This window comes from Anas platyrhynchos, chromosome 9 (assembly GCF_047663525.1).
Source record: "Anas platyrhynchos isolate ZD024472 breed Pekin duck chromosome 9, IASCAAS_PekinDuck_T2T, whole genome shotgun sequence".
Classification (NCBI taxonomy): domain Eukaryota; kingdom Metazoa; phylum Chordata; class Aves; order Anseriformes; family Anatidae; genus Anas; species Anas platyrhynchos.
The window spans coordinates 23523497-23537648 of NC_092595.1; the positions used below are offsets into that span (position 1 = coordinate 23523497).

The following is a 14152-nucleotide window of genomic DNA, read 5'->3' on the forward strand; positions in this document are numbered from 1 at the left end:
TACAGATACACCAGCTGTGTATCCTAGTTTCCTGGAATCAAGATAATAAATAGGTTCAGGTACGTAAACCTGAAGAAGTTAGAATTACATTTGCAAGATATGATCTAGAAAAAGGCTTTTACATGAACAATGAAGCCCAGAAAAAGTGAAAATCGTAAAAACTAATTCTTAATATAGGCAAATAACTTATTTTCTCCCTGTCATTTAAAATTCATGGCGATAATGTGCATTTTCTAGCTGCTGTTGCAAATCAACACATATGAATCACAGCTTAGCATCTTCTATAGTTGTCAAGCTCTGTATTTTGTAAATTGCAGAAACCACAATAAGAACATTAATTTGCTGTTTTCCTATTATAAGCAGGTGTTTCAGAGCACTTTTGCTCTGTATGTTACCTAGCTATAATTACCTGCAGCTAGACAAATCAAACTGACAACAGTAAAATAAAATCAGTCCTGAAATGTGAATTTCAAGTAATCTAAACATTTAACTCTTAAACATAACATTGTTTTCTCTCTAGCTCTTTCTACAGACTGGTTATGAAACTTACTGCTGAAGAGTATTTCATGTTAATCTGGATTAAAAGTTTTATGTGACTCCTATCAGAGCCGGTAACCTCCAGATAGAGGAAGCAGCAAAATCCCAAGAATCTAAGATGGTTTCACATGGCTGGTCAACTACATGACTTTTTTCTTTTTTTTTTTAATTGAAAATCAATATATTCCTACAGTACTGGATAAAGTTCATCTGCAGATATTATCAGGACATTGAAATTGCATATAAGAGAATTTCAGAAACATCTAAACATCTTACAGGAGTTTGTTTCTTTCTTATAACTGATCCACTCTTTGTTGGTTTTTTTCATCTGGCTTTGTTCAGATAAAAGATATCTATCTATCATATTCCACTATTGATAAGATCACCCGTATGGTGGACCAAGGGAAACCAGCTGATGTGATTTTTTTGGACTTCAGCAAGGCTTTTGACATGGTTTCCCATAGGATCCTACTGGACAAAATGTCCACCATACAGCTAAATAAAAACATCATACGATGGGTGAGCAATTGGCTAACGGGCAGGGCCCAAAGGGTTATGGTGAATGGGGCTGCGTCAGGCTGGCGGGCGGTCACCAGTGGGGTCCCTCAAGGCTCCATTTTAGGGCCGGTACTTTTCAATATTTTTATAAACGATCTGGATGTAGGAATAGAAGGTATTTTGAGCAAGTTTGCTGATGACACCAAACTTGGAGGAGTTGTGGACTCGAATGAGGGTGGAAAGGCCTTGCAGAGGGATCTGGATAGGTTGGAGAGCTGGGCAATCACCAACCGCATGAAGTTCAATAAGAGCAAGTGCCGGGTCCTGCACCTGGGACGGGGAAACCCTGGCTGCACGTACAGACTGGGCGATGAGACGCTGGAGAGCAGCCTAGAAGAGAGGGATCTGGGGGTCGTGGTAGACAGCAAGTTGAATATGAGCCAGCAGTGTGCCATGGCAGCCAGGAGGGCCAACCGTGTCCTGGGGTGCATCAAGCACGGCATCGCTAGTAGGTCGAGGGAGGTGATTGTCCCGCTCTACTCTGCGCTGGTGCGGCCTCACCTCGAGTACTGTGTGCAGTTCTGGGCACCACAGTATAAAAAGGACATGAAACTGTTGGAGAGTGTCCAGAGGAGGGCTACAAAGATGGTGAAAGGCCTGGAGGGGAAGACGTACGAGGAACGGCTGAGGGCACTGGGCCTGTTCAGCCTGGAGAAGAGGAGGCTGAGGGGAGACCTCATCGCAGTCTACAACTTCCTCGTAAGGGGGTGTCGAGAGGCAGGAGACCTTTTCTCCATTAACACCAGCGACAGGACCCGCGGGAACGGGGTTAAGCTGAGGCAGGGGAAGTTTAGGCTTGACATCAGGAGGAAGTTCTTCACAGAGAGAGTGGTTGCACACTGGAACAGGCTCCCCAGGGAAGTGGTCACTGCACCGAGCCTGACTGAATTTAAGAAGAGATTGGACTGTGCACTTAGTCACATGGTCTGAACTTTTGGGTAGACCTGTGCGGTGTCAAGAGTTGGACTTGATGATCCTTAAGGGTCCCTTCCAACTCAGGATATTCTATGATTCTATGATTCTATGATTCTAGTATCTTATGAATGAACTTGGCAAAGGCTCTTCCAAATGTTTAAAATACATAAAATACATACATATTATATATAAAAAAATATCAGGTCTTTCATTCTACCAATTTGACAAGATTTGCATGTGTGATAGCAGATTAGTAACACTTGCATTTCCTTATCACAAATGATTATTATTTCTATATTTATTTATTTTAACAAATATTGCAATGAATAACCCCTTCACAATAATAATAATGTGATATTTTAAAATACATTTTTCAGTCCTTAATATTGCTCAGGTTTATTCATTACAGATTTGAGCGTAAAATACAATTTGCTCTTTAATAAAAGGTTACTCATCAAATTTCATATAGCAATTTATTTTTGAGCATTTTGGACACATTAAATTCTACAATGTGTCACAGAAAATGGAACCTTCAAGTGTAAAAAACTTCACCTTATTAAGAGAATAAATTTGTCTAAAGAATAATCATGACATTTTCGTATTCATTCTAGGCTTCTTTTTCAGAGATTTTTCACTCAAATCTCACCTTCTGTAAGTTATCAAATGCCTCTTTCATGAGCCACAGATCTCATTTTCTAAAAGAACTGTACAGTCTCTAGAACATTCCTCATTGTTTCCATCTCATTCATTTTTCTGCCATCTTTTTCTTCTCCCTTTGTGATATTTTCCATCTGCTCTTATCCTTTTCTGCCTGTCCACACTATATTTCCAGTTTTTAGTTTTTACACATGTATAAGCTCTTTGGCTAGTTTTCCCCAACCGTGCTGAATTAGCACTACAGAAAGAAAGGCCTCTTCTCAACAAGCAATTGCTATTACACACAGCAGGAGAACAGCAGCAGAGCTAGAGATCTTACTTAAATTAGAAAATCTGTCATGGTTTTTATGTGTGTGTTTTATTTTTAATGGAAAATTTGAGCACACTAAAAAAAAAAAGCAAATCTGCAAGTTGCAGCACCTGTAATTTTCAATTAACTATTTTTTGTTGTATCTACAAAAATAACCAAATCTCTTCAAAACCAATCAAAAGCACTCAAAATATGCCTCTGTGAGAGAATAAGGTCTCAAAAAGCATCTAGAAAAATGAAACCTTTCTCTCCCTCCACCACAATACATGAATTCCTGAGCTTGTTGGCATTAGTAGGTCTTCCAAAACAAGATGGAAAAGCAACACCTTACTATCCAAGAGCCTACTGGCTACTCCACAGCAGCAGCATTGGCCTTTGCAAACATGCCAAGCATCATTTCTGCAGCAATGCTCTTCTCTCTTTATGGTGAGGACATAAGCAGGAAACACGACTACATAACCTCATCAGAAGTATTCACCTTTTGTAACAGCAGTAATTACTAGGAAGTCAAGGAAAACCCCTGGAGCTGCTGTTAACATGAAGACTTCAAGAAGACCTTACAATGGTCTTCCAGTAACTAAAGGTGGCCTACAGGAAGGCTGGAGAGGGACACTTCGTCGGGGAGCGTAGTGGACAAGTAGTAAATTCAAACTAAAAGAGGGTAGATTTAGATAAAATCTAAGGAAGAAAGTCTTCTCTACAAGGGTGGTGAGGCACTGTTAAAGGCTGCCCAGAGAAGCTGTGGGTGGCCCACCCCTCACACTGCCCAAGGCCAGGCTGGATGGGATTTGGGTAGCCTGGGCTGGTGGGAATTATCCCTGCCCTTGGCAGGGAGTTGGGACTCGGTGGACTTTAAGGTCCCTTCCAACCCAAACCATTCTGTTATTCTATCACAGGCTCACTATAGAAAAGCAACCATGCACAAAAGATGGCATGTGTTCTACAAGCCTAAGAATGATTTTCTCAGAAAATGCTAATTTCCAAGGGACTCAGAATCAGAAGTATACAAAACTATTCTTTCCAAGGAGAATAACCCTGGCCAGTCCAGGAAGAAATTCCTCACTAGGTGATTCCTGAAACCTTCTCTTCTCTCCAAAAGTGTTTTTTGTTGTTGTTGTTGTTTTCCCCCTACATTGGGAATAATTCAGGTCAATGTACAAAAATTGATTTTAACAAGAGTTGTAAATGTATTTCAGTACAATTTTTACCTTGGGATGACCCATTGCTTTTTGAGGAGGAGAATATTTATAGCATGTGAGCATGTTAGACAAATAAATAAGTAATCAGAGCAACAGCTCCTTCAGCAACTCCATCCTGGCTCTGTAATGTGGCTGATCTTAGAATTAGAGAAATTATGCTGGGAAATATTGGAGACACAAAGCAGCCAACAAGACTGTAGGACCAAGTGGCATTGCACAGAGATAGCCAAATAGAAGTAAGACTGAGGATAAGAGAGAAGCACAAGTAACTTGGTCCTCCTGCAGCAGAAAACCTACTATTAATAAGAAGAACACTACACATTGAGCAATGGCACATCAAATAACCTCTCCATCCCTCTCTTCAGGTAGAACAGTTCTTGAGAGGGATGAAGGGAGGCTTTTTCTCTCCTGTGCTGGGCCTGCTCCCAGCCAAGGGGCTCTCTCACACCACAGAGAGGAACTGCAAAGGCCCCGGCCACTCCTGCCCCTGATGCCTGCACCGGGGCCTGCCCCAGCCCCCTCGTGGATGACCCACTGCTGGCATGAGCTCCCTGGGCAGGAGGGCAGCCGCAACCCCACACAATAATCAAGGTGTAAATGACTTTCAGCAGGGCACCAAGCAGCTACTCTTTGAGCACTGTTTCCTAGTTGCAGCACCACAGCACTCACACAGCAGAGGGTGGCTCATGGGGACCCTGACCCACACACAGCCCTGTTGTCATGGCCAGAGCCTGAAACAGCAGTAAGAGAAGTTGAGCGTTGGTTGTCATATTGATTAAAAGGTCATTAGGAGCAAGGAGTTAAGTTACATGACACAAAGAAGCCCTTGAACTGATTTCTTAAGAAAAATGCAAATAAATAACTGACCAAGCCTAATATTGAAAAATTTTCTCACTGAATTTTACCACTAGTTGTAAGACAATCACTAAAATTCTTCCAAATGCAAAATCTGTCCTGATGTCAAAACACGTCTGTGTTTCAACACAGTTTTAAGTAGGTCACTCATTAAAGTATAATAATCTAGAAAAGTGAGGAATCAGTCTAAAGAAATTACAAATAATCTTTCATTATTAAGCAATTATGCATTACCAGAATAGTTATCAGAGTCATACCCTTAGAGCAAACACAGGGTGCTGACATGACAAAAACATCCGCATATTAACTGACATCAGAAATATAATTAGCTCAAGGTTTTAATCTTAATTATAAATAACTAATAGAATAATTCATAATTGAGAGCTTTCACTCCTGATAACTTATCTGCCATTCCATTCAGCAAAACGTTACAAAAGCATGCACATCACCATCGCAGTGTCCTCATCTCACATAGTTACATTTACAAAGTTTACCAATGAGAATCACTGAAAGGATCATGTAGGAAAAGAAACAAATCCAAATAGAAAGGAAAATGAACTAAATATTTTGGGGACTGAAAATATTCATTTAGTTTTTACCCAGCTGATCCAGATCCAGAAAAATGCAAATAATGCATGGAAGGCAGCTTTTGTCAAACATATACTAGACAACACAAAAATCAGAACAAATGCTAGATCCTCAGATTGTCTTATCTTTCTCACAGTGCCAGAGCCTAATTTCTATTGTGGAGGTGAAAGCAAATAGAGAGAACATTTCTGTGCAACATATGCCCTGAAACACTAAGCTCTTACCATACTCTGTGTGTTATTGATGACACAGAGATATCTCATCTGGATTTTTTTCTGCTTATAGTTATGGCCTAACTTTGAATGTATTTTCATGTAACTGAAAGTTCAGACTAAGTACACCCTATGGAACACCACTTTGTACAAGGTACAAGAAAAATCATTACTGTTTACCTTCTGGACACTGACAAGTGAATCCATGGATGTTGGATGAGCAGGTACCTCCATTTTGGCATGGCTGCTGGATGCAGTGATCAATCTCTGACTGGCACAGCTCTCCAGTGTAACCTACAAAAACAGTACACAATATTCAGAAAATTTAGGGAAAATGAGATTTTCTCACTAAATGTATTATTAGGTCACCGAAACACTAATATTAGTTTCCTTAAACAGAATTAACCAAAGTAATAAATAGAAACTGGGACAGTCTCCTAATTTCTTATAAAATGAGATTTTTAATAAGAACTTATACTTCACTGGAGAAACATAAGTAAGTGGTAGAAATCTAGAGATTATATCAAATTGCATTTTACCGGTGATGGGTTCTCATCAGGACCCGTACAACCAAAAAAAAAAGAAGTCATTTTGAATGATTTTCAAATGCATCTTGAATCTCAAGTGAAAAATCTTTAGGAAGACTTCAAACAAGACTTGTCATCTGAAATATTTGTGCATATGCTGAATGACTGTTATTTGTTCCTACTTCTGGGCTTCAGAGAGGGTGTTTATTTTAAGTGGGAGCTGTGAAGAACTGCTCAGCACAATTGCAAACTCTTACAAATAAGCTTCTGTAAGTTCACAAGCTACAGATTGTGTGTACTCTATTATTTGACCATCAGTTTGCTTTGTTCCATATGTCTGAAGTCTGTAACATCCAAAAAATGAACAAACTTACAAAGCATAATCTAAATCATTAAATACTCCTAACTTAAATACCTTAACAAATACAACACAAATTCCTGTTCTAATTTTTATTTACTTCCTTGAAACTGTCTTGAATCAATAACAGAAGAAACTACACACTATATACTAGGTGTTTTACTTAAAAATAAATAAATAAATAAAATCATAAGCACCATGGCTGGTGTTAAAGACCCGTAAGCTAGGACTAGATGACGCTGTTAGAACACTGTTGTGAGCAGGTATCTGAGACAGACTCCAAAATGAGACAGAGGACATGTCTGGACTGATTTTGCTCATGCAGGAAAGGAAAAAATAAAACCAAAAATAATAAAAAAGGTGTGTGTGTTTGTGTTATTGGGATTAAATAATTGTATTTAATTAAAACCTTGTCATCTGGCTAATAGTTGTCTTTTCAAATCTATTCATATCACCAGAAAGTAGGTCTCAACACAGATTGTTATATTTGGAGTTGCTAGAGCACTACTATAGAAAAGAATCTCTAAGACTTTCTTCTCTGTGTACCTTACCGCTTTTATATGCTATTGAGAACTACATTATGATCCTACTTTCTGCAATGTGAAACCTGGAAAAAGAAACTCTGTTGTATCTAGATTAATGCCCATAAGTAACCTAAACTCAAGAGGAATAAGGTTGAAAACTAGAACTGTGCTCTTGTGTGATAGCTCCTCTGGACCAGGGGGCATGTGGAGAGACCTCAGCCTTATTCTTAGTCAGGGATTTTATCTAATTCTAATTGGTCTTAAATTAACATAACATTTACAAAACCAGAAATGAAATACTAGAGACTACATCAACTGATTTGTTTCATCTATATGCTTCCCAGTTCTCACATTCAGCTGATTATTTTTATGAATCATAATGAAGTGTTTAATGCACTTAAATCATTAAAACATTTTTCCATCTTCAAGTCATTCTAAGTATGTGAGAGCTAAGAATTACACAGGAATTCAGTGTGCATCCAAAAGAATGTTAGCACAGAAAAGCATAACTGATTTTGTTGCTCTGAAGCTTGCTGAACGAATTTTCTGGCTTCTTGTGAATGTCACTATAGCTTGAGGCAAAACTCATCAGAGATAATATTTTATGTCAGCCTTATGAAAATAAATATGTTCCATCTTAATATTATCTATAGGGCATGTTTTGTCCATCAGCAAGAGAATACAATTAGGGAGTTTAATACTAAGTATGTTGCAAGTGCTACAAATTTAGAGGTGCTAAGCAATCATTGTAGGAAAAAAAATGTTTGCTGGTCAAATACTTAAAGAGTCATTACACCTATTCATTTTGTGCTGTTATAGATTTTCATATCATTTCCTTCTAGCAAGATTTGGAAAACAAAATACTGTTCATACAGTGAATGGTTCTGAATTTTGCAAAAGAAAACAATAATTAAACTACTGTTGCTATGATTAAACTCTTATTTTCCCATCTTTAATATTTTTCTATATGAATTATTTTTAATGGGTAGAAACACAAGTTAACAATGAGTAGGCCACCTGAATAGACTATTGTTCACTATTAACAAACAAACAAACACACGCAAAAAAAAAAGTGTTTTGTTGTTGTTATTGTTGTTCATGTTTGTTTTTATTTTTATAGGGGTAAGAAATAAGAGTATATCCATCTCTAAGAGACTGTAAGAATGCCCACTCCATGATCTCACCTTAGGTCAGAATAAAGTGTTGTTACCATATATTTCATATTTATTTATTTTTAATTCATACAAATAAATAGCCACCCAGCATTAATGTGTATCTTTAGACAACCATTTAGAGACAACCACTGGAAGCCTGACCAAATTATTCATTTCTCCATCTGCTTTTTATTAAATGGCTTTTATATTCTGCAGAGCTGATGATCTGTTCCAGAAGCATCTTCCATTTTCATTTTTCCCAGATAAGACCCCTTTCTCTCTTATGTCAAGTGACCAGTAAGTGATTTCATAACTCATTAGCCAGTAAATTGCTCATTTTTTTGACAGAAATAAAAATGTACAGTAAAATGTTTGTAGGAGGCAAAATAAATTACCTGATATTTATCTTAATCTTATACAACTTTTATTGTACTTTAATTTTCTAAAATTATTTAGAAATAAAGTAAACGTTCTATTACAATAATAGAGCTTATCTCTGAAATATAAGATTTGAGATAGCACTGAGTTTTCTGTAACAGTCATATGTTGTAAAGTTTTTCCATCAGCATGTAACGTTAATTTATCCTCCAGCATTCAACTATGACCATCATATTTAGTTTAATTTTAATTTCAATTAAGATGTCTATGTTCATTTGATCAAATTTTAATGGCAAATGTTCTTAAAATAACTTCAGAGAACTCAGGCACTTGATCATTAATCAAATCCACAAGTTACTCAGTTTAGTTTCTGAATTTTAAAAAAGTTTTCAAAAATTTAAGGTAATTTAACAGCTGCATAGTTTGGAGAAACATTGTTCTGTGTCACCAGTGTAACTGAAGAAAAGAGTTTACTAGTAATAATTAAGGCATCTTTATTGAAGGGTTAGCTACAACGCATACTTAAAACCTAAATTTGCAAAAAAAAAAAAAAAAAAAAAGAGAGAAAGATTAAGAGAAAGCTGATGTTAAGCAGCAAACCAACTACTAATTTTGGTCATCTTTTACTAGGTAAAGTTCTATCAGCTATGAAAAATTCCCTCATTACATTATGGCTTGGCTGTGTGGTGGTGTGCTTTTGTGGCACTATTCACATGTGAAGAGTCTTCCAGCCTTTTAAAACTGCCTTTATGTGGTTTTATTTTCCTCCTTTCCCGCTATCTGAAGACACACAGTTGACTGCTCTGCAGAAGACATGCACCAAATGTTAAAACAAAATGCATTATTCACAGCACAATACGATACCCACCAGCCAGGCAACTGCAGGTGAAATTGTTCCCATCGTGTTTCTGTGCTAGGTCGGTGCAGGTTGCATTGTTCTGACAGGGCTGGCTTTGACAAGCATCAAATTCCTCACACTGGGAGCCTTGGTACTCATCCTCGCAGTCACAGAAAAAGGTTGCCTTAAAAAAAAAAAAAAAAAAAAAAAAAACAGAATCTATACTTCACAATGAATCTAAAAGGCCTGTTGTAGGCATAGTGTGTCATTCATCATCTTTGTTAGTAGTACAATAATTAATATTAGATTTGAAAAATCTTTATATTGCTGAGATTGTTAAGGTTGTCTCAAAAGACAGAAGCAAGAAAAGTTCTCATCTGTTCTATCCATTTAGATTAAATACCTTACTTTCTTTGTTCATTAAACACTAGATGGCAATCCCATTCACTCTCTTACACATTTGCAAGCCAGATCATTTAGGCTAGAAACATGCAGCTGTCTCATGCACAAACATTGTAATGCAAAGTACAGGATGTGCACGGAACAAAGAGATGGGGTTAGTATTTTATCTTCTATTTTTACTTCTGTTTGCTTCATAGAAATAAAGCTGTGTCTTAAGGAGAAAAGAAAATCTTCATAGAAAAAAAAATGTTCTCAGTAAAACACAGATTTCATTTTTCCTTAAAAATACCACACTGGTAGAATCTAAACAAGGATTAACATTATACATTTCCAAAACTCAAAACGACATGTGTATTTATAAGGAGCACCGAAAGTACCAGCTAGGCACATGCCCTATGCATGTTATGATATTTACCCAAGCCTGTTCACAAAAGTGCTCTGAATCTCTCATGTTATCAGTGCCAGGTTTCCCTATGAGGCTGTAATTCAACAGAAAGGAAAGATGGGCAAACAGTTGAAGATTTGCACTGCCCACCAAGGCAGCATTGCTGTTATTCCAGGCTATTGGGTTGTGTTTCCAATGTATGTACACAGCAGGTAAAATTGTGCTCCATGGCATGATGCATCTTAAGTCCTGTTTCCCCTTCTCCCCTTTATGAAGCACTTGGAGACAGATACAGATGGCTGGACTACTGCTAATGGAAGTAGAAATAAATAGTTTCAAAAATGACATGGTTTTCTACATCAATATTGATAATGGCCGTGGAATATAGACATTAGGCAGCTAGAAGTATAAACTAGACAACCTGGATAAAAACAATCAAACAAAAAATTATTATAAAGATAATCCCCAATATCAATTCATCATCAAACACATGAGAATCACCTAGCCTGACTTCCTTTTACAGTGGAAACAATTACTGTAGGACACCAGTCCTACACTGTGTGCCTTCCTTACCGTCAATGTCATGTCAAAGGAATCAAATAGAGGAGCTGAGAGGAATAAACCTCCAATTTTTAACTCCAGTCTCAATTGTATCTATTTCCCTGAAAATCATTATTAATCTAGTATGTTTTTTATACTTTTAAAGATTATTCCTAGTTGATGCATTTTTTTATTTTTTTTTTTGCCACTGATTATGAATTTGCTGGAAGCAAATATGTATACAATAATTTTGCTTTTCACCCTATAGAAATAAAGGCCAGGTCTGAATTATAGAACTATCTTTCCTATCAAAAATACTATTTCAGGTAGTACAAATCTCATTTCTGATAAATACAGTACTGAAACCTAGAATAGCAACATCTAAAAATGAAAATAAATCTAAACAAATATACTCTTGAGAGTATAACCAGGAGTATGATTAAAATGGGAAATTCTGCATCAGAAAATAATAATTCATTATAAAGTTAGAACCTTATTTCTAATAATTTTTAGATACCACCTGCAGTTTCACCTCATATTCAAATATCTAGCCATGATCTGTTGTGAATATTTCTTCTAAGTATCCCATATTTCTCACTGAAATACAGATTCTCTCTGCATTCACGTAGCCATATGCATTCAGTTTTTCTTAGACTAATACCTTCATTTAAACAGTTAACATTCTGAGCTTGTTGGGATCTTTTCATTTATAGAGATAAAAAATACAAATACACTGAAGACATTGTGTTGGTGCTACTACTGTCTTTGTGCTATTGAAAGAATTGTTAAAGCTCAAAATGGACATGAAGAGAGTACCAGTAAAGATACATGCACTGTGCCTAGATTCTGTGCCCTGTTCAGAGATCAGAGTCTTGATCCTATTTAAATGTGTGTCTCATCCTTGCATATGCACTGAAAATTAGAATGGGCTGATCCACATCTGTCACTAAAGACACACTTTGGCAAGACATCCGAGTGTAACATCCCATCAGAGTTAACTCCATCAAAACAGAGAGTTTGGTACCTGTTTGTTTGGAAGGCTCAATTTGTGGCTGCTTTATGTTAAGTCTGAGAGTAAAATACAAAGTACTTCACTACGTGAAACGTGCATCAGAGAGGAGGATGATGACAGATGTCTGGACTGTCCACTCAGACACAAACAGCATGGCTCAGCCTTCACTGAAATCTCATCTCAAAGCAACAGTAGCTAATATCGTAAGTATTAACAACATATTCAAATAGTGCAGTGATGTCATTGCCTCAACAATATTAATGAAATAAAAAGTTTTTAAAAAGCTCAGATAATACTGGTATCTCTCTAAGAGCATGATATAAGGATCAACTTACCCTAAAAAGTAGTTAACAAAATGGGTTTTGAAGGCAGCACAAGAAAAGCGTTGTAACACTTCAAACTGAAATTCCTAACGACATATAATAGTTATGAGATGCAGACAAGTTATTCTGTAGATAAGATTAGGTGTCATTGGTTTTATTAGGCATGTCATCTTCACTTTTTCCAAATTATACTATTATTTTTTCTCTTGACTAGATGACATGTACTAGCAAACTCAGGAAAACTATGTCAAGGAGAAACTACACACTGCCGTAATGCTACTATTGAAGTCACTATCTGATAATTCCATGACTGTCCATCAGTAGACAGCTCATCTGTGTATTTTACTTGATTACGGAATTACAGATCTATCATATTGAAGATGTGTATTATTTTGGACAGTAACATAAATTATTTAAAATAATTTGCTTTTACCCAAGCCAATTGTGTCTAAGACACAATATTAGAAATGTAGTTGGAATACAGTGTATTTTTCTCTATTATAAGTAAGCAGATTTATAAATACTGTGAAATACTGTGCTCATCAGATTCAGAAATTTCAGACTGAAGAGAGACCATAAGACCACAACTTTTTTTTTTTTTCCTTCTTCTGTTGCAAAGAAGCTTGTAAGTGGACTAGAACAAAATGAATGTCTAGGCTTTCTCTCATTGAGAAAGACTTTCAGCATTCGTTGAACATTACAGTAAGTTGTCCGGGCAAAACATAACTGTGATAAATATTTTGTATTTAGGAATATCCTGGAAACTAAGTTCATATGCAGGAGAAATTGCCTTTAGACATGCAGCGGGGTATTTAATAATCAGCCTTTTGTACTGGGTCTGGCTGGGATGTTAACTTTTCCTGCAGCAGCCCATCCAAGCCTGTGGTCTGCATTTTAGCTAGAACAGCAGTGGCAGCACACCAGGGTTGTGTCTGCTGCTGAGCAGTGCTGGCACTGCATCAGGACTCTCTCTAACCCTCCTAGGGGGTGGGCAAAAAAGTGAGAAAAGAAACATCCCCAGGGCAGCTGACCTAAACCAACCAAAGGGCTATTCCATACCATGTGATGTCACACTCAGCAATAAAAGGTGGAAACAGGAAGAAGAGGGGAGGGATGGGCTCTCATGAAAATGTTGGTCCTCCTCCCAAACACCAGCTACATGCGTTGAGGCCCTGCTGCAAGGACATGGTCAACCATTACTCATTTGTGGGAAGTAGAGAGTAATTTATTTCCTCTGCACTTCCACATAGCCTTTATTTGTTTTGTTTGTTTGTTTGTTTTTCCTTTTTTTCCCTTTCCCACCTCCCTTCCCCTTTCCTTTTTTTTTCCCCTTTAGTTAAATTGTTTAGTTAATAATAACCTTTCCTTAATAATAATAATAATTATTATTGTTATTTTTCCCTTTAATTAAATTATCCTTATCTCAACCTGTGAATTGTTCTTTACTTTACTTCTCTTCCCCTCTTCATCTAAGGAGGGGGAGTGAGAGAGTGGTTGTGCTGTTTAGCTGCCTAGCACTGTAAAACCACCACACCTTTCTGCAAATATAATCAAGTGGACTTACCCCGTGAACTTATAACCCATATAGCATACATGGAAACAATCACTATTCAGTTCAATCTGTTATTTCTTAATGTAGGCAGAGGCCAGTTATTTTTGTATAAATCTCAAGGGTTCTAATTCTAGCAATAAAATTTCATATTTACACAATCTGCTCTTCTACATTTTACACAGGAGAGCTGATGTTATGGACCAGAGCAATCTGTGAAAGAAATCATTATATTTCTATATGTAAGCAAAATTTTGGCTCTCAAATCCAATGGATGCCCACAGTTCACTTTAAAAACCTTCACCGAATCAGAAATTCACACTAAATATAT

At 37.0% G+C, this 14152-nt stretch overlaps 1 protein-coding gene across 1 annotated transcript in view; it reads right to left on the reverse strand.

The window, feature by feature from the left end:
• Positions 1-14152, reverse strand: part of DNER (delta/notch like EGF repeat containing) — a 121296-nt gene that overhangs the window by 31378 nt on the left and 75766 nt on the right. The window contains exons 6-7 of the mRNA XM_027464417.3: positions 9641-9794; positions 6012-6125 (exon numbers count right to left, since the gene is read on the reverse strand). Of these exons, the coding sequence (XP_027320218.1) occupies positions 6012-6125; positions 9641-9794 (268 nt within the window). The remainder of the gene's footprint in view (positions 1-6011; positions 6126-9640; positions 9795-14152) is intronic.